The 24,298-nt window shown below is 42.1% G+C and overlaps 1 protein-coding gene across 4 annotated transcripts in view; it reads right to left on the bottom strand.

The window, feature by feature from the left end:
- Positions 1-12,605: 12,605 nt before the first annotated feature.
- The window catches only part of AVL9 (AVL9 cell migration associated), a 68,432-nt gene continuing 56,739 nt past the window's right edge, over positions 12,606-24,298 (bottom strand). For 3 of the 4 annotated variants that reach the window (XM_057304304.1, XM_026508842.4, XM_044387442.3), the window contains one exon: positions 19,412-24,163. In XM_057304304.1, coding sequence (XP_057160287.1) covers positions 24,070-24,163 — 94 coding nt within the window. In that variant the 3' untranslated portion in view covers positions 19,412-24,069. Of the gene's footprint in view, positions 19,225-19,411; positions 24,164-24,298 lie in introns of those variants that run through there. The other variant, XR_008956358.1, reaches the window with a different exon arrangement.

Raw genomic sequence — 24,298 nt, 5'->3', positions numbered from 1 at the left:
AGCCTTCGCGTTCCGTCACTATCTTCAACTTCTCTAAGTGGGTCCTTTCCTTTCTTTAAACATGACCAAATCTTTTTTTAGACAATCTTTTTCTCCCAACCCCCTTCCTTCTTTGCCCCTTCAAAAGCTAATTCCTTGCCTGAGCTGTCTTGAGAAACCGCATCTCACCATTTACCAATGAACCCATGTGAGGTTGGTTTCTGCTGTTACCACTCCACTGAAATATTTTTAAGTCCAGAGTCCACTTTGCTTGTCTTGTTTGACACGTAACAGTACTTTACACGGCTGAATACTTCATCTGAAAGACTCTACACTGGGCTTGTGACATTACGCTCCCCTGGTTTTTCTTCCTATCTCCGGGGCCTTTCCTTAGATGCTGATTTCACCTCTAAGCATCTCTTAAATCTTGATCTTATATTCACATACCTTACACAGTGCTGTTTACTTCAACGACTTAAGTTGATTTCCTTTGGCCTAGACCTTCACCTGAGAGCCAGACTTGGATATTGTCTTATCTTGGGTGGCTAAAACAAAGTGCCATGGACTTAGGTAGCTTATAAAGAACAGAAGTTTGTTTCTCACACTTCTGGAGACTGGAAGTCAGATCGGGGTGCCAGCATGGTCAAGTTCTGGTGAGGCCCTCTTCGGGGCTATCTAGGCTGACGACTGCTTGTATCCTTACGCAGCAGAAAAAGACTGAGCAAGCTCTCTGGGCTCCTCTTAGAAGGATACTAATGAGGTCATGAGGGCTACATCCTCATGACCTAATTACTTCCCAGTACCATCACACTGAGATGAGGGAGTTTCAGCAAATGAATTTGGGGAGTGGGGGGAGGGGACACAGTCCAAAACAGATAATCCAATTTAATGTCTCAACGTTTTCTCAAATTCAGCACGTCTTAAGATCTTCCCTACCCCCATCTCATACATGTGCCTGGTTCAGGTTCTGCCCGTAAACACCACCGTCATCCATCCTGCAGCTTAAGCCAGAATCTTGGAAGTTAATTTGACTTTTCCCTCTCCCTCACCTCCATATCCTGTGAGTCACAAGGCCTTACAGTTTCTCTTAACTATCTCTTGAACTCATTTCTAACACATTAATCCAAAGCCCCTATCTTACCTGGAGAACTTAATTTCCTAAATCTCCTTAAAAAAACAACGCCCCCCCCCCAAAACAGCCTTATTGAGCTGTAATCCACACACCAAACAATTCAATGGTCTTTACATTCATAATCATCATGTAGTCACACAATCAGAGAACATCCCATGACTCCAAAAACCCACACCCAACTCTCCATTTCCCCCTTAAATGATCTCTGCTGATGCCCTTTTTTGCTCACACTTTTACCACACTGCAATCAATCTTTTTCAACAATTATGTCATGTCTTTGCTTGGAACTTTTATTGTCCTTGGAATGGAGTCCAAGTTCCTCTATGATTTACAAAGCCTTTAGAATCTGATTTCTCCTTACTTTTCTGGCCGCCTCTTCTTCCTTACAGTTTACGAACTCACTAAATGGAGACTTAGTTATTTTAATAGACCTAGTCCTGTTTCACATATTGTTTTTATCTGCCTCAAACACTCTTCCCCTTTGGTTAGATCTAAGGTAACCATACATCCTATTTTATACTTGTTTTCCCTTTGACTTTTAAAAATGTTCCCCATTTGGATGGTAAATGCTACGGTAACCCTGGCTATATTCAATTTACGTAAATGTCAAATAATTTCCTTTAGGTGGCTTAAAGAATTCTACCTTGGGTTTCCTTTATTTAAATCACAATGTGTACCCGATATTGTCTAACAGTCCCCCAAACTATCCTGTAGTTACTTGTTTTGTCTTCACCACGGCTGGGAGGGCAAGGGTGTGCATCTACCTTCTTTATTTCTGTATCCTCAATATCTACCAACGCCTGGCACACGGCAGACACAAAATAAAATCTATACAAAAGAGTGGATGGGCACAAAGGGAATCTGAATTCAGGCCACTATTTTGGAATAGCAGTACTTAGTAGTGGAGTATCTCTGACACTATGGAGAAAGGATTTATCAAATAAACATCAAATGAGCTGGCGTTTTAAAAAGAAAAAAACTTACCAACATATAAAAAGGATTTGACCATGTAGATTTTTATCCCAGGAATGAGAGTTCGGTTTAACATCTGAAAATCACATAATACAACCATATTAGCAGAATAAAGAAGAATCATATGATCATCTCAGGAGACACAAAAGCTATTTGACAAAATCCAATATCCATTTATGACAAAAACTCAGCAAATCAGAGAAGGAAATTTGCTTAATCTGATAAAGAACATCTATGAAAAGCGCAGAGCTAATATACTTAATGGTGAAAGACCGAAAACTTTCCCCCTAAGATCAGGGACAAGGATGCCTGCTTTCATCACTTTTGTATGGATTGTACTAGCCAAGGTGATAAGGCAAGAAATGGAAAAGGCATACAGCTTAGACTTAGAATAGCCTAGCAAGTATCCTTAAGCAAGGATACAAGATCAATATATAAAAACAAAAATCAGCTGTATTTTATGTACTATCGACCATAAAAATTCATTAACAATGACATAACAAACTTGGGAATAAACTGAACAAAAGATATGTAAGACATAAACTGATACCTACACATTGCTGAGATTGAAGACCTAAAGAACTGGAGAGAGAGCATGCTCATGGACTGAAAGAATCAATATTGTTAAGATGACAGTTCTCTCTGTATTGAGCTACAGATTCAATGCAACCCCTATCAAAATGCCAGTAGACTTTATTCTCTCACAGAAACTGAAGAGCCGATTTTTAAATTTTTCCAGAAAAGCAAAGGGAGTAATAATAGCCTAAACCATTTTTACAAAAAGAACGAAGTTAGAACACTTACACAAAAAATTTCAGGTGTGCCTGGCTGGCTTGGTTGACAGGGTCTGTGAATACTGATCTCAGAACTGTAGGTTCAAGCCCCACATTGGATGTAGAGATTAGTTAAAAATAAAATCTTAAAAAAAATAATTCAAAATTTTACTATAATAAACACAGTGTGGTACCGCATGAGGACATAGATATAACAGGACCCAGAAATATATTTTTCATGTGTTTATGGCCAATTATTTTTTTAAGATTTTATTTGTTAAGACTGAGAGAACACGAGTGGGGGGGGGGGGTCATTGGAAGAGGGAGAAGCAGACACCCCGTTGAGCAGGGAGCCTGATTCAGAGCTTGATCCCAGGACCCTGAGATCATGACCTGAGCCGAAGGCAGATGCTTCGTCGACTGAGCCACCCAGGTGCCCCCTATGGTCATTTTTTTTTTTTTTTTTAAAGGTTTTACTGACTTGACAGAGAACACGCACACAAGTAGGCAGAGCAGCAGGCGGAGAGAGAGGGAGAAGCAGGCTTCCTGCTGAGCTGGGAGCAAGAGGCGCGGACCCTGGGATCTTGACCCGAGCCGAAGGCAGATGCTTAACCAACTGAGCCACCCAGGTGATCCATTCTCTCGTCAATTTTTTGAACAAAGTGCCAAGATAATTCAATAGGGAAAGATAGTCTTTTCAACAAATGGTGCTTGAACAATGTGTTCCTTTATATTTTTATATATGGGAATATTCATAGAATTACTAGAACACAGGTAAGTTCCTCTATGTGGTATTTCTTCTATGTGATATTGTGACACCTGCTGGTACACAAGAATATTTCAAATTGTTAGTTATTTCTAATATCTTTAAAGAGCTTTTATTTATGTATTTATTTTTAAGATTTTATTTATTTGAGATAGAGAGTGTGCACACATGAGCAGAGGGAAGGGACAAACAGAGGGAGAGGGAGAAGCAGGCTCCCTGATGAGCAGGGAGTCTGATGCAGGACTCGATCCCAGGACCCTGGGATCATGACCTGAGCCAAAGGCAGATGCTTAACTGACTGAGCCACCCAGGTGTCCCTCTTTAAAGAGCTTTTAGAAATAAAAAGACTGGGACGCCTGGGTGGCTCAGTTGGTCGGGCATTCAACTCTTGGTCTAAGCTCAGGTTGTGATCTCATGGGTTATGAGACTGACCCCTATGTAGGGCTCACACTCAGCAGGGCGTGTGCTTGAAGATTCTCTCCCTCAGCCCCTCCCCCCACTCATGCATGCTTCTCTCTCTAAATATATTTTTTAAAAAAATTAAAATTGTGGGGGGCGCCTGGGTGGCTCAGTCAGTTAAGGGTCTGTCTCTGGCTCAGGTCATGATCCCGCCGTCCTGGGATTGAGCACCACATGGGGCTCTTTGCTTGGAGGAGAGCCTGCTTCTCCCTCTGCCTCTGCTGCTCCCCCTGCTTGTGTGCTCCCTCTCTCTGACAAATAAATAAATAAAATCTTTAAAAATCTTTAAAAAAAATTTTTTTTTTAAATTTAAAAAGACCAAGGACTCAACAGAAAATTGATCTTGTGAGATAACAATGAACAGGAAAAGAAATGGCTAACGATATGAAAACATGCTCACCTCATTCATGTTAAGTGAAACACACAGAAAGAAAAAACCAACACTGAGATACTAATGCTCATATCAAATTGGCAAAAATCCAAAAGTCTGACACACTGTTGGTGGAGAAACACACACACTCATACATTGCTAATGGTCCTGCAAATTACCATTGTGGTTGTTGGGGATTTGGCAATACTGGTAACACTACTAATCCTTTTGACTAGCAATCCCGTATCTAGTGATCTCTCCCAAAAACAAACGGGCAAAAAAATTTTTTTAAATGTAAATATGCACAAGGCTATTATTCCTCACAACATTATTTGCAACAGAAAAAGACCAGGTACAACTCAAATGTCTATCAGAAGAGGGTTGGTTAAAGAATATCAAATCCATACAGATCTGCAGATTAAAAAGCAAAACGGAGAATGTGTGTCAAAATATATCCTATTCTTTCTGTATTTGCTTATGTGTTTAAAGCACAAAGATAAATTATAAACATTTTTTTAAAGATTTTATTTATTTATTCGACAGAGATAGAGACAGCCAGCGAGAGAGGGAACACAAGCAGGGGGAGTGGGAGAGGAAGAAGCAGGCTCATAGCGGAGGAGCCTGATGTGGGGCTCGATCCCAGAACGCCGGGATCACGCCCTGAGCCGAAGGCAGACGCTTAACGACTGAGCCACCCAGGCGCCCCAAATTATAAACATTTTTAAATGGTTAACTACAGGGGAAAGGAAGGAACACGAGGAGGGACAAAAATTAAAAGTCTTCTTTGACTATATCTAGTTTGGTAAATTTGACTTTAGAACTAGGTACATATGTTACATAATTATAAAACAAAATTAACTTTAAAAACGTGGGGATGAGGCTAGTGAATCTAAATTAGTACCAAGTGGGCAGCACAACCACACAGTGACTCCTGAAACAGTAATTTATGCATCCCTCGTGGAACAAACGCCAAGGAAAAAAATCTTTGGGGCACCTGGGTGGCTCAGCTGGTTAAGCGTCTGACCCTTGATCTAAGCTCAGGTCTTGATCTCAGGGTTGTTGAGTTCAAGGCCCACGTCGGACTCCATGCTGGGTGTGGAGCCTACATTAAAAATAAATAAAAATCTTTACCTGTCGTCACATTATCAGTGGTAACGTTAGTATCCTGAGACTGCTGTGTACGTACCATGTGTTAAAGTAAATGAGTAATAATCTAATTTGTTATTACTAGAATCTCTTTAGAATGGGGACTGTACATGGGAGAAAGGAAATGCAGGTGTACAAGAGAGGGAAAGTAAAATCCTTGTTTGCAGTGCAAGTATCTGTATGTACTCACAAAACATCTTAAACAAAACAAATTTTCCTCCTTTCTGCTGAAGAGGCCTGAAAACAACTACCACTCATGGCAGTGAGCATCCGATTCACCCCCGGACTGCAGTTTTGAGGTCATATTTCCTACTAAATGGAACCAAAGATTCTTGGAGAAAAGGCTGATTCTAGATGTAGACATGGGGCAAAAAAATGTACAAAGGAGGCTAGAAACACTTAACACCAGCTATCGAGGAAGCTATCAAAGATGTTGCAGTCATGTCAAAAGACCTGGGAACCAAGTAGTTAACAGGAACCACTGGCCAGGCCGGACCAGGGCTCCATAGGATGGGAAAAACCTAGGATTCAGGATTGCTGGCAAGGCCCGAGGGCCCATCAGGACAGCAGGAGCATTTGGGGGTCTGACAGCAATCACCACGCAAACCTCCCCCTCAATGGCATAGTGCTGGGGAACTGCCGGCCACAGGAACAGGACCGGATGGGTGAGGGCAGGCCTCATCCCACAGGCCAGAAGGGCAGAGCCGGAGGGAAGGTGCGGGGAACACACAGTGCCTACCCGAGCCGGCGTGAGTCAGCATCTGGGCTCCCTGGGATCAGTCCCCAGTCTGGCCTGTAGGGAGAGATGGGGCCCACAGAATCTCTTAAATTAAAAAAAAAAAAAAAAAAAAGAACCACGGGCCAAAAAGAGGACAACGTGAGCAACAGTAAGAACAATTAACTCCAATAAGAGGAAAATAAACACATTAAAAATTTTTTTGAAATTTAAAGCTCCTGAATCATAACACATTTCCCCTTCACTTGTTGTGGTTAATTTTCTCGGCCTTTTATCATTGTACCAGTAGCATTATTTTGGGGTTGGCGGGAGTAAAATTCAAACCTTAACATACGTATTTGAAAGTAGATATTTTTCCAATACCAACCGCATGTTGTCATGTTATCTTCTGTGTTGAAAATATTCCTCTGGGACGCTGGGTGTTTCAGTCAGCGAAGTGGCTGCCTTCGGCTCAGGTCACAATCCCAGAGTCCTGCATGGGGCTCACTGTCAGCGGGGAGCCTGCTTCTCTCTCTTCTTCTGCCCCTCGCCCAACTCTCTCAAAATCTTAAAAAAAAAAAAAAAATATCCCGTGAGGATGCCAGCCGTTTAATGGCACATAAAGGGACCAATTTTAATCTACTGATACCCCCATATGTCAATGTTTTTTTTCCTACTAAATGGTCTACTAAATATTTAACCTCTCTATCTTCTTCAGAAATCAAAACATTAGCATGAAAATTTTCAAACATTTTGTCTTATTTTTATTTGGAAAAAGTTTACCCATGTTTGAATTATTAAATCCTAAATGACTTTATATCAAAAGAAATATCATTAATCAACTAATATAATGAATGTCAAAGAGTCTATTCATGTGTTCTTGCCAAAATGTGGCAACTTATTTTTAAAAAATAGAACTATATGTAAAAGACAAAACAAACAAAAAAACCCCACTCCAGTGGAATATATTAAATATGTTTCACCCACAAAATCATTTTCAAAACCCACAAATAGTTGATCATTATTAGAGGATAAAACAAAGGGAAAGATTGAAGCATTTTATCCTTCCTTTTATATACAAACTGAATCATGCAGTAATAAAAGAATTGAGGGCAAATTTTTTCTTTGTATCATATTCCAGCTAATAGATAAGGAAGAAATGACAGCAAGAGACTATCACTTCTTCTGCTAAAATGGACCTGGGCAATGATTACCAATGGCTGCTAATATAAAAAAAAGAGAGACAATTAGGTTAGTAGGATAACAGCCTTACCTATAAAGCACCTTGTTTCTTTTCCATCAAGACTGAATCTGATCAAGTTTCTACACACAAGTACCAATTTATGAAACTACAGGTGTTAGCAGAACATGTAAAATTATGCCAAGAGGATGTAATCAACAAAACCCAGATTTTGGAAAACTGCAGGACAAATGACTCAAAATTGAAAAAATATATAAAGTTGTGGAAGGAGGAACCTATAATAGAGACTTAAAAGATTTACCCACCAATAGCACTGTGTAGATTTTACTTTGGTCCTGATTCAAACACAAAAATAAATATGGCTTCACACAAAAACTTGTACACAATGGTCACAGCAACATTATTTATAATAGCCAAAAAGTGGGTAAATAAAATGTGGTATATCCATACGCTGGAATTCAGCAATAAAAAAGAATGAAGTAGGGGCGCCTGGGTGGCTCAGTTGGTTAAGCATCTGACTCTTGATTTCAGTTCAGGTCTTGATCTCAGGGTCGTGAGTTCAAGCCCTGCACTGGGCTCCACACTGGGTGTGGGATCTACTTAAAAAAAAAAAAATGAAGTATTTATTCATGCTATAACATGGATCGACTTCAAAAACTTTATGCTAAGTGAAGGAAGTCAGACAGAAAAGGCCATACGGTATTATCCCACTTCTACAAGATGTCCATAATAGGTGAATCCACAGACTGTATCTTAGCGGTTGCCAGGGGCTGAGTGGGAGATGGGAAGTGACTGCTAATGGATACAGGGTTTCTACTTTGGGTGATGGAATTAAGATACTGATGATGACCGTACAACTTTGTGAAAATACTATAAGCCACCGAATTGTACACTTTAAATGGGTGAATTTTATGGCATGTGAATTGTATCCCCCAAAAAAATATGGCATTGAGAATGGATGGAAATGGAAATTTAAATACTGATTTGTTACTTGGTAACACTGTTATCAGCTTATGAAAACATTTATCTTTTAGAGATACATCTTAAATATTTACAGGTTAAATATAATGCTGGGGTTTGCTTCAAAAATAATACAGGGTAGTTGGAAAACCAATATTTTGCAGCTGTCAGAGTAAGAACTGAATCAGGCAAGAACCATCACTGGATGCTGTGATGATCCTAAGATATGTCCACAAATTCTTTGATACTCTCCCTTCAAGAGTTGGTACTTAAAAAACAAAGTTGGAGCTTAATCTTTCTTGGAATGTGGGTTGGACTCGGTGACTTCTAATGAGTAGACTGTGGTGGAAGTGAGTGTATTACCCCCAAGAGTAGGTCACAAAAGGCATTGCTCTCTCAGGGATCACTTGCTCAAGAGGAAGCCAGTCCACGCCAGGAGGACACAAAAGTAACTGTAGGGAGAGGTCCGTGTGGCAAGGAAGTGACAGTTCTGGCACTAACTTGCCAGACGCGTGAATGAACCATCTTGGAAATGGATTCTCCAGCCCCAGGCAAGCCTTCAGATGATGGCAACTTCTGGCCAACAACGAAATGTAATCTCACCAGAGATCCTGAGGCAGAACCATCCAGCCAAGCCAATTTCCAGACCCACAGACATTGTCTGAGATCACAAATATTTAAACAAGTTTTTTTTTTAAAGATTTTATTTATTTATTTGACAGAGAGACAGACAGCCAGCGAGAGAGGGAACACAAGCAGGGTGAGTGGGAGAGGAAGAAGCAGGCTCTCAGCAGTGGAGCCCGATGTGGGGCTCCATCCCAGAACGCCGGGATCACGCCCTGAGCTGAAGGCAGACACCCAACGACTGAGCCACCCAGGCGCCCCATAAACAAGTAAGTTTTGACATATGTATTATGCAGCAACAGGTAAGTAAATACAGGTGCTGAATCTAAGGGAAATTTTGACGGTAAGCAGATTATCTGCATGATCTTAAAGTATCAGTGATGCAACTGGGCAACACCCCCGACCAGGGATCAAGATCACCACCACCAGTAAGGGGCAGATGGACAAATGCCTCCACATGTGATACCCTGAGAGGGACACAACATCATCCAGGCAGTACTCTGGGCAGGAATGCCTATTTTGAATCTAATCATAAGAAAATGGTAGACAAACCCCCCAATGAGGACCATCTTATTAAAAAAAAAAAAAAGAGGGATTTTTTTTTTAAAAGATTTTATTTATTTATTTGACAGAGAGAGAGAGAGAGAGACAGCCAGTGAGAGAGAGAACACAAGCAGGGGGAGTGGGAGAGGAAGAAGCAGGCTCCCAGCAGAGGAACCTGATGTGGGGCTCGAGCCCAGAACCCCGGGACCACACCCTGAGCTGCCGGCAGACGCTAAACGACTGAGCCACCCAGGCGCCCCAGGAAGAGAGATTTCTATTTCCAAAATATCAACGTCATAAAAGACAAAGGCTCTGGAAATGGAGGCTGACAACTGAACACAACACCCAGCCCCGACCTGGATCCTGTACCAGAGGGGAAAGAAATGCTATAAAGAGCACTACTGATAAAACCGGGGCACAAATGGTATAGAGAGAAAACCGAGTCAGTTAAATGTACTGAAGTTGGGAACTGTGGGAACTGTACTCTACGGTAGGTAAGAGACTATCCCTATTTTAAGGAAATACACAATGAAGTAGTTCAAGATGAAAGGCCAGGATATATGTAACTTACCCCCAACAGGTGGAAAAAAACCGTTTGGGGAGGGGTGTGTGTGTGTATGTGAGAGAGGGTGAGAAAAAACATACTAAAAAAGCAAATGAAATAAAATGTTAGTAACAGATGAATCCGAGGAAAGGGTTTTGCCTTACTGTTTTCATTTTTGTAACTTACCTGTATCCTTGAAATTACTTCCAAATAAAAAGTTTTAAAAATAATTCTATAGCATGGAGGGAAAAAGTGAGGGTAAAGATGAATTAAGATTGACTATAAACTGGGGCGCCTGGGTGGCGCAGTCGTTAAGCGTCTGCCTTCGGCTCAGGGCATGATCCCGGCGTTCTGGGATTGAGCCCCACATCGGGCTTCTCCGCTGGGAGCATGCTTCTTCCTCTCCCACTCCCCCTGCTTGTGTTCCCTCTCTCACTGGCTGTCTCTGTCAAATAAATAAATAAATAAAATCTTAAAAAAAAAAAAAAAGATTGACTATAAACTGACTATTGAAGCTGAATGGTATACTGTAAAAGGTTTATTAAACTCTGCTACTTTTGCATGTATTTGAAATCTGCCATAATAAAAGGTGAACGATAAGAGATCTGAATTTGGAAGATCCCAAGTGTCTCTTCCAGTGGTTCCATGGTCTTTCTAAAAGCATTAAAAAAAATTTTTTTTTAGCACATTCACAATGTTGTGTAGCCATCAGCACCACCATCTCCAGAACTTTTTATCTTGCAAAACTGAATCTCTGTACCCGGTAAACAGTAACTCTCCATTCCCCCTCCCGGCAGCCTCTGGCAACCCCCCTTCTGCTTTCTGTCTCTGGGACTGTGACTACTCTAGGTACGTTACACAAGAGGAATCATACAGTATTTGTCCTTTTGTGACTGGCTTATTTCACTTGGCATTATGTCTCCAAGGCTCATCCGTGTAGCGGCATGTGCCAGAATTTCCTTCCTTTTAAAGGCTGAATAATATTCCATCGCGTGAATACCGCCCATCTTGTTTACCCACTCGGCAGTGGGTGGACACTGCTAGCTCCCACCCGTTGACGACTGTGGAAAATGCGGCCATCAACACAGTGTGCGTGCACATCTTGGAATCCTGGCTTTCAATGGTAAGCCTGGATTTTTACAAATTGTTACAGAAAGGTTATATTTTAAATTCCTCTCACCATATGAGATTTAGTCTGTCTGATGTTTTTAAGTGATCTTTAAAGGGGCAGTGATAATGCTTTTTCTGATAAAACACCAAAGTGAATATTCTTGACCCCTGAAGCTGAGTCTGGTTTCACTTCAAGAGTTTCTTGACATGCAGTGCTACTCACACGACGATTTGAAAGTTAGTCCTGTTGGAGGGATTTGATAATAGAAACCTTGCTGTAGGTTTTGGACACTGGGTAAGCATAGGGAAAAATGACCGAGGTTGGTCAAGTTCATGAGAAAGGGCATGTGAGCCTGGTTTCTCTTTAGCTGCACAGTCCTCTTCTTTGAGGCCCGAGAACTTTCCTCCCCGTGCACCCCAGTACGGCGGCACTTCTTCCTGCTCTCCTCAAGGGTTACATAATCATGCAGACCAGCATTGTGGGCCGTTTTCCCCTTGGACGGTACTTTCTGGAACTGCTAGATTTCCAGATGAGAACTGTTTATTCTGGATCAGACTTAATTTGGTCAGCTGAATTCCCTTGGGTATGGCGAGTTTTCCTTACCCTTGGCCTACTTTTCGTGGTAAAAATATCCTTTTACAGTTTCACCAAGCACGTTGTAAAACAGAAACAGTTGAAAGCACTGCTTTATTTTGCTTCCTTAGCTCCTTCTGCTCTTTCAGTACCTCAGGTACACGGTGCGTGGGAAGCTGTAACGGCAGAGGCCGGCCCTGGAAAGGAAGGTTTCGTTCTTGTCGCAATAGTCATCAAGTGCCTACTATGTGCCAGGCCCCCGACCCTCACTGTCCATCGTAACACTAGATGGTCAGCCGCAGAACAGTAGGGATGGCGATGGAGACGTGTTCAGGGCCCGAGAGGCTTCTACTCACATGCAGTGTCTTCCCTACCTCCATGTGTGCTTGGACTGTCCCGTTCCTCCAGTACAATAGCCAACTTCTCACACCGGTGTGGGAGAAACGGAGAAAAGACATAGGAAGAAGGAAGAGGAAATGCAGAGAGAAGCAAGTCGGATTCCTGCCCCACTCGGACCCGCCTATCTTTGGAGAAGTTTGGTTTTTTTTCCTGTTTTCCTCTTTTCCGCATTACCCCACTTTTCAAGGGATTAACAGCTGTCTAACGTGACAGTGAGCATACTTGTTCGTATTATACTTACGTACCATGGCAGTCCTGTTGGCTGTTCCCAAGTTTTCATTATTCGTTATAATGACACAAAACTCCATACATATACTTTTTTTCCTCCTTTTGGATTATTTCTTTGATATAAACGCTTAGGAATGGAATGCTGACCAGCCTTAGGATGAGATTAAGTCCATTTAAAATGAGTTAGATGCTCTCTTAATTAAGGAAGAGGGCCATAAAAATGTTCACTCCAGTTTTAATGACTGATCCTGCTTCTTAGAAGGCCTTTTTTTTTTTTTTTTTAAAGTAGGCTCCACACCCAGCATGGAGCCCAACACAGGGCTTGAACTCACAACCCTGAGATCAACAGTCAGACATTTAACCAACTGAACCACCCAGGTACAAAAGGGCATATCTTTCAAAGCAATGAAACAAATGTTAGCTGAACATTCAAACACACTCAAAAAAGAACTCTTTTGGAGTGTGGGACCTTGATATTCTACAGGAAGCATGGACACCTAACTAAGGAAGGAAGAAATGGTCAAGTGCTGCGGGAAGGTGCCCACTTCAGTCAGAGTGGCCTTACTCTTCATTGATCCGAGACTTTGAGAAGCTTCCCATCGGAGAGAGTAAGTTGGCCCTTGAACAACGTGAGTTTGACTAGTGTGGGTCCACTTATATGTGGAGTTTTTTGATACGGTACAGAACTGAAATGTATTTTCTCTTATGATTTTCTTAATAACATTTTCTTTTCCCTAGCTTACTTTACTCTAAGTATACAGTATACAATACATATAACATACAAAACATACACTGATCAACTGTTTACATTATCAGTAAGGCTAGTGGTCAACAGTAGGCTGTAAGTAAGGTTTTGGGGGAGTTGAAAGTTACACGTGAGTTTTTGACTGCATGGGGGCAGGGCGGTGTCCCCAATTCCTACTCTGTTCAAGGATCAACCACTTCTTTTCCTTCCTGCATCTGCCACTTAGGGGACTTCCCCCTCCTCGCTCTCTTTTGCTTAATCCTGTATTTTCACCAAGAAACTCAGGTGGTTTTTATGCATCTCAGGCTCCTTCCAGCTTTAGCATCCCCAGAGACGGATTTCTTCCTTCGTTCTCCTCCATTACCACTCCTTACCCCTTCCTAAAGCTTTACTCACTCTGACCTGCTCCTTTACTGCATCACACGCCATGCCCCCGCACCCCCAGGGTAGGCTAAAAATCTGCTCTTACTTATAGTGCCTCTATTCGGAATCTTACCTTCTTCACTCACTGAACGAACAGAGCAAATGCTACTTCCTCCAGGAAGCCCTCTCTGATTGTCCCAGCAGAAAGGACCGCCATGCACTTTACTGGACCTCTTAAGACACTCATCACTTTATATCAAACTTCTGAGGTGTCCTCTTGTCTTCTGAACTCCAGACAGGACCATACTAAGTGGTTTTGTGACTGAGTGAATCTTTACTTGCTGCTGCTGGGGCTGTAGCAGAGGGGAGGTATGTTTTCAGCTGTCAGGTTGTTAACACATTTTTTTGGACTGTTGTACAGAGCATTTCAGTCCTCAAGCGCCTTTATACTATGTTTTCATATATACGCTGGCTCTCTGACATGCAGGTTTCTATGAACTAAGACACGGCGCCCATAGCAACGTTTTCAATATAGGAAACCCATTCCGTGTTCCCTAGGAATTGTGTTAGAAACTTTGGAAACACAGCCTGCTCTTTAAGGGAGAAGAATCACAGGATTTAACCTGATAACGTAAAAGGGCAAAAAACATGTTTCCCAACCAGAGCAGTATTAACTAGTATACTGCATTTACAACAAAGACCCTAAAGAAAAATGGAATTAATGGCACTCGGAATAAAAATGTTTTAAACTTTGAGTCGCAAAACAAGGGAGGTGTCACTAATGGAAAAACATACTTCGAAGGTGGGAAAATACGTAAGATTTAAAAAATTCTAGTCCTGCTGGCCCCTGTGATTTTAAATAACAACAGAGTGGGTGCCACAAAGAAATACTCATTCACCTTTATCTGTTAAAACTTTACCCGGGAATTTCCGCTTCAAAGGCATTTAGTGGGAGTGAATGATCTATTGAGGCCGAGGAGAGGAGGCACCAGTGTTTCGTGGGTGACCTTGAACAGAGGGCCGCTCAGGGTCACTGCAGCCGAAGACTGCGTGGTTTAACTTCGGTCTCAGTGGTTTCTAGGAAGTGTTGCTGAGGGACCATCTTCTAGGGCACAGCCAGGAAGAGCAGGTGGAAAGGCTGTTTTTCAAATTCTCTGCTGTCCTACTTTGACCTAATCATCCCCCAGAGCAAAGCACGTGGTTCATCTGGGAAAGTTGATCAGAAAAAAAAAAATTCCATGGATTGGAACAAATATGAATGAAAATCCAGATGGTGACTGCAGATGGACTTTTCAAATATACAAAACACTCCTTTCCTGCTTGTAAACTGTGTAGAGGAAAAGTGAGTTTTACCCAAGTTTAAACCTATCCACACAGAGCTGGTGAGAGATGTCTTCTGGTCCACTGGGCCAAGTTAAAGATGCCGGAGTGTCCCCCGTACTCCCTGAAATCACTCAGACTTGATTCTCACTAACAAGCCCCACTAAGCCCTGGCGAAATCAAAGAAAAACTCATGTTGTCACAGTGACTACTTTTTGATGGACAGCAGCATCACGGGTTCTGTTCTGGGGCCTACTGCTTGGGGCACATGTGATTTGAAGTCAGTGGAAAGCTGTGAGGCTGGGCTACTGGGGAAAGGAAAAGGTGCTGTTGGTCCAGAGAAACATCACTGAATTTATGGCCAAGGGCATTGCGATGGCAGTGATACCCCCTCGTTGACCAACTTTCTAAAATGCAGCATCCAACCTATCTCTGGCCTGCAAGGAAGCCCTTCCAGGTTTTCCCCCTGCCTTCTCAAACAAGTCTATACCCCTTTCTCTTGGCTCGCAGAGTTCTCCCCATCCTGACCTGGCCATTTAGGTCCCAGCCACACCAAAGAACATTCACTGCTTCCAAGACTGCCTATGCTGTCTTCCCAGCCCCCGAGCCCTCTGCAGCTTACAACCTCTTCCCTCATCCGCACCTCACCCCCACAACTACCACTTAGCCTTCAGGTCTCAACTTAGGCTCCCAGGGGAGGAGACTTCTACTCGTCACTGTCGGACAGCAGCTGGCCACCGTGACGTGCTCGAACAAACCCTGGCTTACCTCTGATCTGGCCCTCTTTGCCTCCGTGGTAACTGCTCACCTGCCCCTCCTGAACAGCGAGCTCCAAGAGGGCCAGGAACCACGTGTGAGGCATGTGTATGTGCGTGCATAGTAGGCCCTCGAATACTTGATAGGGAGAAGGCGGGGTTTAAAATGCAGTATGAGCATGAGGGACTTGGGTTGTCTTAAGAGTGGCTTCCGAGTGCAAGCAGCCAAAGATGTGCAAATCTTGGGTCTCTGGAGGCCAGTGTGCCTCTGATGCAGTGTTAAAAGTCCTTAGGGTCTATGGCTGCCCAGGACAGTTCTGGAAACCACTGGACTTTTATGTGATTGTTAGACTTGGGGAATGTCAGCCCTTCGGAGGAAAAAAATAAAGTTCCTTCATCCATCTCCATGAACCGGTGCGTAGAACCTGTAACAAAATGCGAAAAGACAAATTAAATTAGTACAACTCAGTTAATTATTTGATTTAAAGGATTCTCCTTTACTCTGACCCTATACTCTTCCCATGTTTTGGTATTAAAATGTCTTTGTATGGAGTGATAATGATTAAGATAAAGTAGTTTATTGAGTCTGTACTTGGCAAAAGAAGAAATGCCAAGACTTTTTAGCCACACTGGGAAGTCAGTCACCTCTACTCTAGATCACTCTAAAAAAGAAATTCCAGGTGTCCAGGTGAATAAATATGAAAGGCAAAATTTAAAAGCTTCTAGAAGATTATAAGAATATCGTGACCCTGAGGTAGAGTAGGGTTTCTTAAATAAGACACAAGAAGATATAATTTCTTCTAATCATACAAGGAAAGATAGATTTAATTACAATAAGAATTCTAGTCATCAAAACACATCATAAAAGAATGAAGATAAGACACAGAATGAGATACATAACTGACAAAGAAATAGTATCCAGAATACATACACACACACACACACACACACACACACACACACACACACTCATAAAACACTCAAGCAAATAAGAAACAGACAACCTAATAGTCAAATGGGTAAAAGACTTGAATAGGCATTTAACAAAAGTAGAAATCTATATGGTTAATAAATAAATGAGAAAGTACTCAACCTTATTAGTACTCAGGAAAATGAAAATTAAAACCCACAATGAGATATCATTTCACACCCACCAGATCAGCAAAAGTTTAAATTCCTTGTGATACCAAAGCACTGGAGACAATGTGAAAACATATCCAGCAGTTTCATTCTCGTGTTTGTTTACACCCTGGAGAAGCACGCGCAGGTGCTGTGGGACACGCAAACCAGAACGGTCAGAGCAGCAGTGCTGTCCACATCAGCCCCGAACAGGCAACAGCCAAGTCCACAACGGCCGACTGGATGAACTGCGGGACGGCCGCACAATGGCACGGTATTATAAAACAATGAAAGAGAAAAATCTAAAAACCAAAATTAAGTAGAAAAAAGACTTAATACAAATGGTTGATTCTATTTATACAAGTTCAAAAAAATAGACAAAAAATAAACTATGCTGTTTGGGATACATACATTGGAAGAAGGAGGTAAAATTATAAAGAAACGATTATCTTAAAAGTGAGAGTACAAAATGCTTCTGGGGGAGTTAGAATTATCGCTGGGGAGACCCAGGGGGTGGGGCTTTTTAGGTGCTGCTAATATATTGTTTCTTACATGGGTTGTGGTTACATGAATGGTTGCTTTAGATTTATTTTAAGGTATGTTGCTTGCTTTTTTCTGTATGTGTATTTCACTTAAGTTGCCCATTTCCTTTTTAAAAAAGGTTTTACTAATTGCAAATCTCCAAGCCTGTGAAGCACCTATATACGTAGTGCTCAATGAACACTGAGGCCGAGTGTTTCAGAAAGGACTCAAAGTAGTCCTGGGAGGCTTTAAGAAGGAAGAGAGGCTGGAGCTGGGCCTTCAATTTGGGTTCTCTCAATAATGCTTCTCTAACAATTAGGGAGTGGGAAAGTGATAACATAGCGAAGATTTTAGTTGGCCAGGGGGCTTGTGGAGGCTAGGACAGCAGTGAGAAGCTAACAGTGTTCCGGACTCTGAATCCCTCACTTAGGAATCCGGCCTTAATTCTGGAGACCAGAAGTAGACATTGAGGGATACCACGTAACAATTAAAAATACCATCATGTTTTAGGAAGATGTCTCTGGGTGTGGAGGTAGGACTGGAAACAGGGAAACCAGTTAAGGGTCACACTTAACCCACTGGTAATGTGGAAGTGGAGTTAGCAAGAGATGGGACTGAGACATGCAACTCAGGAAGAACAGTGAGAACTTAGTGATGGAGTAACTAACTTCTCCAAAAACTGCTTTTTCTGTTCTTTTCCACTCTAAAGCTAACCCTAGGGGTACAAAGGGGAACTCAAGATAGATTCTACTTTACAAGGACAAGTGGCTGAATCATGGAAGGTCAGAGCAGGACTAGCAGACTCCGATTTGATGCTGAGGCCTGACCTAAGTCTTTAAATTCCCTCCAACTACTGAAGAGAAGTGCTTGGGCAGGAGGAAGCAGGAAACGTAAAGGATGGTGGTCATAACCCAAACCAGAACAAGTGATCTAACAAACCCCAACATACTCATCGCCGGGCTTCAACAATGATCAGTATTTCCCCACAGTTCCAGTCCACATCTGTGTGCTCCAGGAGTGTGGCCGGGTCCAGGGAAAGATAAAACACATACATTTAAACGATCTGAATCTCGGTTCTTGTGTTGTGCTAGGATGTCAGCAGTTCCAAACGCAGGTGTTCACAGGATGAAGAACAAAGAGCATAACCATTCTGATCTCCTGCCCCAGGCTGTTCCCTGGCTTCAGACTCCAGGATCACACAAAGTATGTTTACGTGCAGTTCCCCAACCCTGTGGAGATTAAGCCCAGGCAGAGAAGACCTTCACGAAGGGTTGTTCCTTGGGGGGGGAAAAGCTGCTCCACAATCATAGTCCTTCTAGAGGTTACCAGATTCAATAATTGCCACTCCCATCCTATCGGAGTAAAGAATAGGCAGTTGTGACCTTGGAGGTGGGGGGGGGGGAACCATCCACCTCACCACGGCAGAGCCTGACGCCAGGTGGCAGAGGTCCTTGGAAAAGGGGAGATGCTGGCGGTGCCAAGCTTGACTGTCCCCAAATACCTCATCATCTCCGGGGTGCTAATGGTCCATGTCAGAGGACACTGGGACCTTAAACTTAACCCTGCACTCAAGGAAGTGCACCTTCCCCTGGGGCGAAGAAACCTGTCTGCTTCTGTGAAGCACATCGCAAAGCTCCTCTTTTGCAGAACAGCTGTAAGAAAAATCACAGTACATGGAAATATATATGAAAATATGCTAGGAGCCCTCAGTGGAAACGCCAAGGGCTATTCTGAAGCTTACCGGTCCAGGTGGGAAAAAAGGCTGCTCGCGACAATGTTCTATTCCCCTGGGGGTCTCTGTCAGTGAACATGTGATATTATCACACGACCAGTCTCTGTGTGGTTGTACTTTGTGCACTTAGAATTCCAGATAAACTAAGGGGTTCTTCCTGCAGGGGTCATCACCTTAAAAACAGAGGCACCACCATAAGCAATATCAAAACAAGAGATTAAATGAGCAACGAGTCCTCTAGTTCAGTGTGTGCTGGTTTCTTACATAAAGCTGGCACTGCTGTCCAACCGTGAAGCAGGCCAGAGACCACACTGACAACATGAAGTGCACTTCTAGAAAGACAGGCCAAGTACGACTGTATGCAGGACAAACAGGATAATTTTATTCTTATTTTTCCTTAAAATAAAGATACAGTAGAAGTTTTACAATTCACTATGATTAGACGTGATTTATAATTTTAACATTTTTTTTTAAAACAAATGACAACAGAAACAAAGAACTAGTACAAATTATAAAACTACTGGAGCAAAGAGGAACTATCTTTCTGATCAAAACATGTGCCACAGCTAAACCTCCTCAGAAAACTTTCTAAGATTTCTTAGCTAAACTTTCTTAGAGAGGGTTTATGGGAAGCCTTTAATCTCAAATATTTAAACTACTTTTGGGACCACTAAATGCCTTCACCAACTTGTTAATCAAATCCTTCCTAAATTTAGGAACCGATGACCAGGTGGCCTGAAACATATAAGTCTTGATCCCATTTTTCCAGCTATAAATTATTAATATTTTAAGAAAACAAATATTTTCTAAGCACAGAAGCTTTCTAAAAAACTTCAATAACCTTCTCTGGCTCAGTACCTGACTGAAATGTTCAAATGTTTATATTGCACACAAAAAAATTTGAGCAGCATACTATGTGTGTGTGAGAAGCTGATGAAAAATAAGACTGGAAAAAAACCCCCTAAATTGTGTCCCATTTACATGATTTAAATATATAGGTTCTATATCTTTAATTAATATAAGTAAAAAGGTAAACTTTAGAACAGCACAGAAATACAAATCATTTAGAGTTTTACAAAATATACTCAACCCCTCTACGTGCACAACCGTTTAATTCTGGAGTTACCACACAAGGGAGGAGCTAATTTCTTCCCCTTCGTAGGAAAGCAGGAAGTCACGTGTACAAAGTTATTTATACGAAAAGAATAGAGATTTGCATTCCTTTTCTTTGTCCTTGACAAATATTTATGGAATGTTAGAAATTATGACAAAACAATTCCAATGTCGTGAAGTCCAAAGACCTGGATGAAAAACTCCTAGTGGCACGCCGCGTTGCGTGGAATGACCATCATCTTCTAGAAGCTGGGGCTGCGTTCCCTGTCAGCCTCGGAGGCTACCACTGATCTGGGTGGAAAGGCCACAAATGCTGTGTCATCTCTGGTCAAAGAATCAGAGCATGCAAATGCTGATGCCATTTTAAGAGTCCCAACCAACTCCCCGATAAAACGATGGGCAACATTTAGCAGCTGCCATCCTAATAGGCTACCTTCCCAAACTGCTGACACAGGTAAAAGTTCACGTGGTTCAAGATCAGCCCACTGCCCCTCACGGCGCCGAGTGCTCCCCAACTCATCACCAGGCCCAGAGGGGAAAAAAGCCACTGGCTGGCTGTAACTTCCACAAAACAAAGTAAGAACAAAACCTGCCTGCCAGGGAAATCATGTTATAGCTTCATTTCAAAACTTGCATTAGTAGATTAAAATTCTAACTTCTTTGTAAAAGAATTCTTATAACCTTTAGCACATTAAATACTGCTCTCAAAATACCTTCGTTCAGATTTTAAGTACCCTGGTTCCTCAGCCTTGCAACTTCTAACTTGTCTACTTGTCTCCCTTCCTAATTTGCTTTCTCCTTGCCTTTCTAAAGTAAATTATTCTTAAAAAAAAAAAAAAAAAAAAAAAAGCCAATGCTTAATATAGAACTCAGAAAGCAAGATAAGGTTGAGGAAAATCACATCATATGCTCTGGTCTGCTGCCCGAGGATATTTCTGCTGTTTCTTAAAGCAAAAAGTAGATGAGGATTGCGTTAGAGCTTGGGCGCTAGTACACCAGTAGTGGATCTGGGGATAGGTTAATCATCCTGGTTACAAGAGTCAAATGCATACACAAGATAACTAAGCCTCACCCTGACATGCAACTTCTATTCACTTAGCCCAGGACAGGTGGTTGGTAGCCTTAACTCTTTTCCTTCCCTATGTAAACTGTCATTACAACACCTTAGTAGGAACTAAATAATGCCAGAGACTTCTTGCCAGCACTAATTTTAAGTTACTTAGATGGCAGTGAGGCCACCGCCAAGCTACAGATGCAGCAGTCCATGTGCCTGGCACACCCTGGAGAAGCCTGGCTGACCCTAGCTCCCTCAGGCCTACTTACAAATACTAAGTTCTTAGACATAAAAGCACTGGAGCAAGCGTGGCCCAACAAAACATCCACCTTTACTAGTGAGATGTCCAAAGACGGCCTACGGTTGGCTCCCATCACTCACAGAGCCTCTGGGGTTGGCCACTCGGCTGACACCTGGAATCCCAGTCACAAGCACGGGACGAGGGGCCAGGCTACCTGCTGTCCAGTGTGCTTGCTGGCTGCTCCCAGGCCCCTGCCAACAACATATTAGCTTGTGCTTCCTAAAAACTCCAACGCCTCCCAGAACCTGAAGGAAATATAGTTACGGTCTTTTGACTACTTCTCCGACAAAAATTCTATCTTTTGAGATACTCATTTTATGTTGAAAGCCAGTTAAATGACCACCTTAAGAGTTGAACTCTTAACTAAAAACATTAACAGAAAGTTCATGTAAAAGTGTGTATTAAAATGGGGAACAAGTGATCCTAAAGTCAAGTCTAACTATTTTTATTTCAGTGGGATATCAAAGTGTGGATTGGCCTGCTTCCGAACAGTGAGAGATGGGAGTTTACCCTAAGGCCACCAACCACACAAACTGGAGCACGGACCAGCAGCGTGCTGGCTGACCTGTCACGGTGCTCTCAGCACTGGGAACTTCGGGCAGGTGAGAGGGAACAGTCGCACACGAACACACCATGACACTCCGACTAAATGATGTGGCCTCATGAAACAAGATGTTAGAATGAATTCTTTATAACCTCAGTGCGACACTGATTGAAAGTAACTTTTAAGGTTTTGTTTGGTATTACTTTCTTCTCTTCAAATAATATTTCCTGAGAAGGCTGTTTCCCAGCAGAAGAAGAATTAAGAGAGTTCTCACCATAAGCCCTTTCACACTGATTATCACTGAATTTGAGTTACTGTGCTCAGATGGAAGTACACTTTCAGATGTGCTGGACTTGTGTTAAAATACAAATTGGAAAATTTAGAGATATTTGGAATTATGTCCCTATGTCCATTTCACATGCCCTAGAAAAATGTACTTCTTACATAAACATTTCTTAATTTTTAAAAAAGATTTTATTTAAGTAGGCTCCATGCCCAGTGTGGGGCTTGAACTCATGACCCTGAGATCAAGAGTCATATGCTCTACCAACTGAGCCAGTCAGGCGCCCCATTTTTAAGGGATAAATCAAATCAATCAAGTGTTCTCCTTGATTAGATCTCTTGTTTTCCCAACGCTCTATCGTATCTGGATCATACTCACAATGTATTTTCCAAGTGTCCTTTGTTACCGAAAAAGAGTCTGTCCCCTGTAAGTACTCCCTGAGAACACCCATCCAAAGTCCCCTTGAAACGCGAATGACAGCTGCGCACAGCAGATACATGAGGTCCAGTTGTGTAAATATCTTCAGTAGAGAGCACACACGTGCATGTGTCTAAAGTGAAACCAGAGGTCCTTTGTGAAAACTGTGGCTGTGTTTTTCTCCTCTTGCCTCTTTTCTAAATGTGAGCAAAGATGAAATTTCTACTTAATATTTATGGATCATCTTGTTTTTCTTTTACAAACACTTTTATAAGGGGGGGTAGGGACTGATTACAGGAGGATTTTCCACCAGGGACGTGAGAACGCCAAACGCCCTGAAAAGCTGCATGAAGACTAAGACGAAGAAAAAAGAACCTGTACGTCTGTAAACACCCAACGGAAAACGGTTCAAAAGAAGAAACGGAAGGCACAAACTGCAGGTTAAAAAATGCTTGTAAAAGACTGCAACATAACTAGAGTTGACAGAACTAACACTGAAGCCTTCTATGTTACACACTCATGTTAAACTGCTTGAACGCCACTGTAACCGGCACCATCTCTGCACACCTACTTGCACAGTTGGGAAGAGGAAGAAAGCACAGTGACACTCCTTGATGCCTCAGAACAAGGAGTGTTTAGGACTGAGAAAGAATAAATTAAAAACATGAAACAAAACACTCCATCCTTAGAACTACTGCCTCTGGCTTTCCTGTTTCTGGGAGGAAGTGAATTAATAAATATGTTTTGTTGGTAGGAAACCAACAAACAAAAAAATCGCCTATAACTCAGCAAAGTAATAACCAAGGGCTGGACTGTACGGCCCCTTAACTTCATAAGCACATTCTAGGGCCCGAGAGAAATCAGAATAGTAATATAACTTAACCTTAGCACATATAAATTACAGTGGCCATCTGGATATTCAAACAGGAAAAGAGAACACAATTTACATAAGTAAAAACTTTTCGAAAGTAAACAAATGTATATACCATCAGAACTGAAAATTCATTAGAAGTTTCACTGTGTGTTTTCATCAGGCTCAGACTGAAATAAAAGTAGTCAATTTAAACCCCAACCTGGAAAGCCATCCCCGCCATGGCTGCGATTTCATCTTTCCAGCATCCTGCGACATTCATCTAGACAGAGGGCAACCGTCCATGTAAACAGTTCGATGTACTGGTCCCCTGCTGTGGACTTGTGGCCGATGAAGAGGAACAGTCTGGGAGCAGCAGACAGACAGGAGACTCTTAAACCTAAGGAAGTGACAGCAGCCTCTGGACACCTTGCTCAGGGCTTCCCGTCGGCTGGCTCAGTGAGACTCTGGGGGGCAGGACTGGTGAAAGTAGAAAGCCATGAAGACATAGCTGTCTTTGCACTGGAAAAAGCTCCTCCAACTGACTGGCCTGGATGGAAAGGAGGGGAAAAACAAAAGGAAAAATGTCTTCACTTTTGTTAAGAGACAGTGAAAGACCAATGCTAATTAACGAATGTTAATTTACTGTTAACATCAATATGTTAATAGTTACTAAAACACCATT

This window comes from Ursus arctos, unplaced genomic scaffold (assembly GCF_023065955.2).
Source record: "Ursus arctos isolate Adak ecotype North America unplaced genomic scaffold, UrsArc2.0 scaffold_3, whole genome shotgun sequence".
NCBI classification, from domain to species: Eukaryota; Metazoa; Chordata; class Mammalia; order Carnivora; family Ursidae; genus Ursus; species Ursus arctos.
Note: the sequence above shows the minus strand (reverse complement) of the source record. Positions and strands in the feature narration are given on the sequence as shown.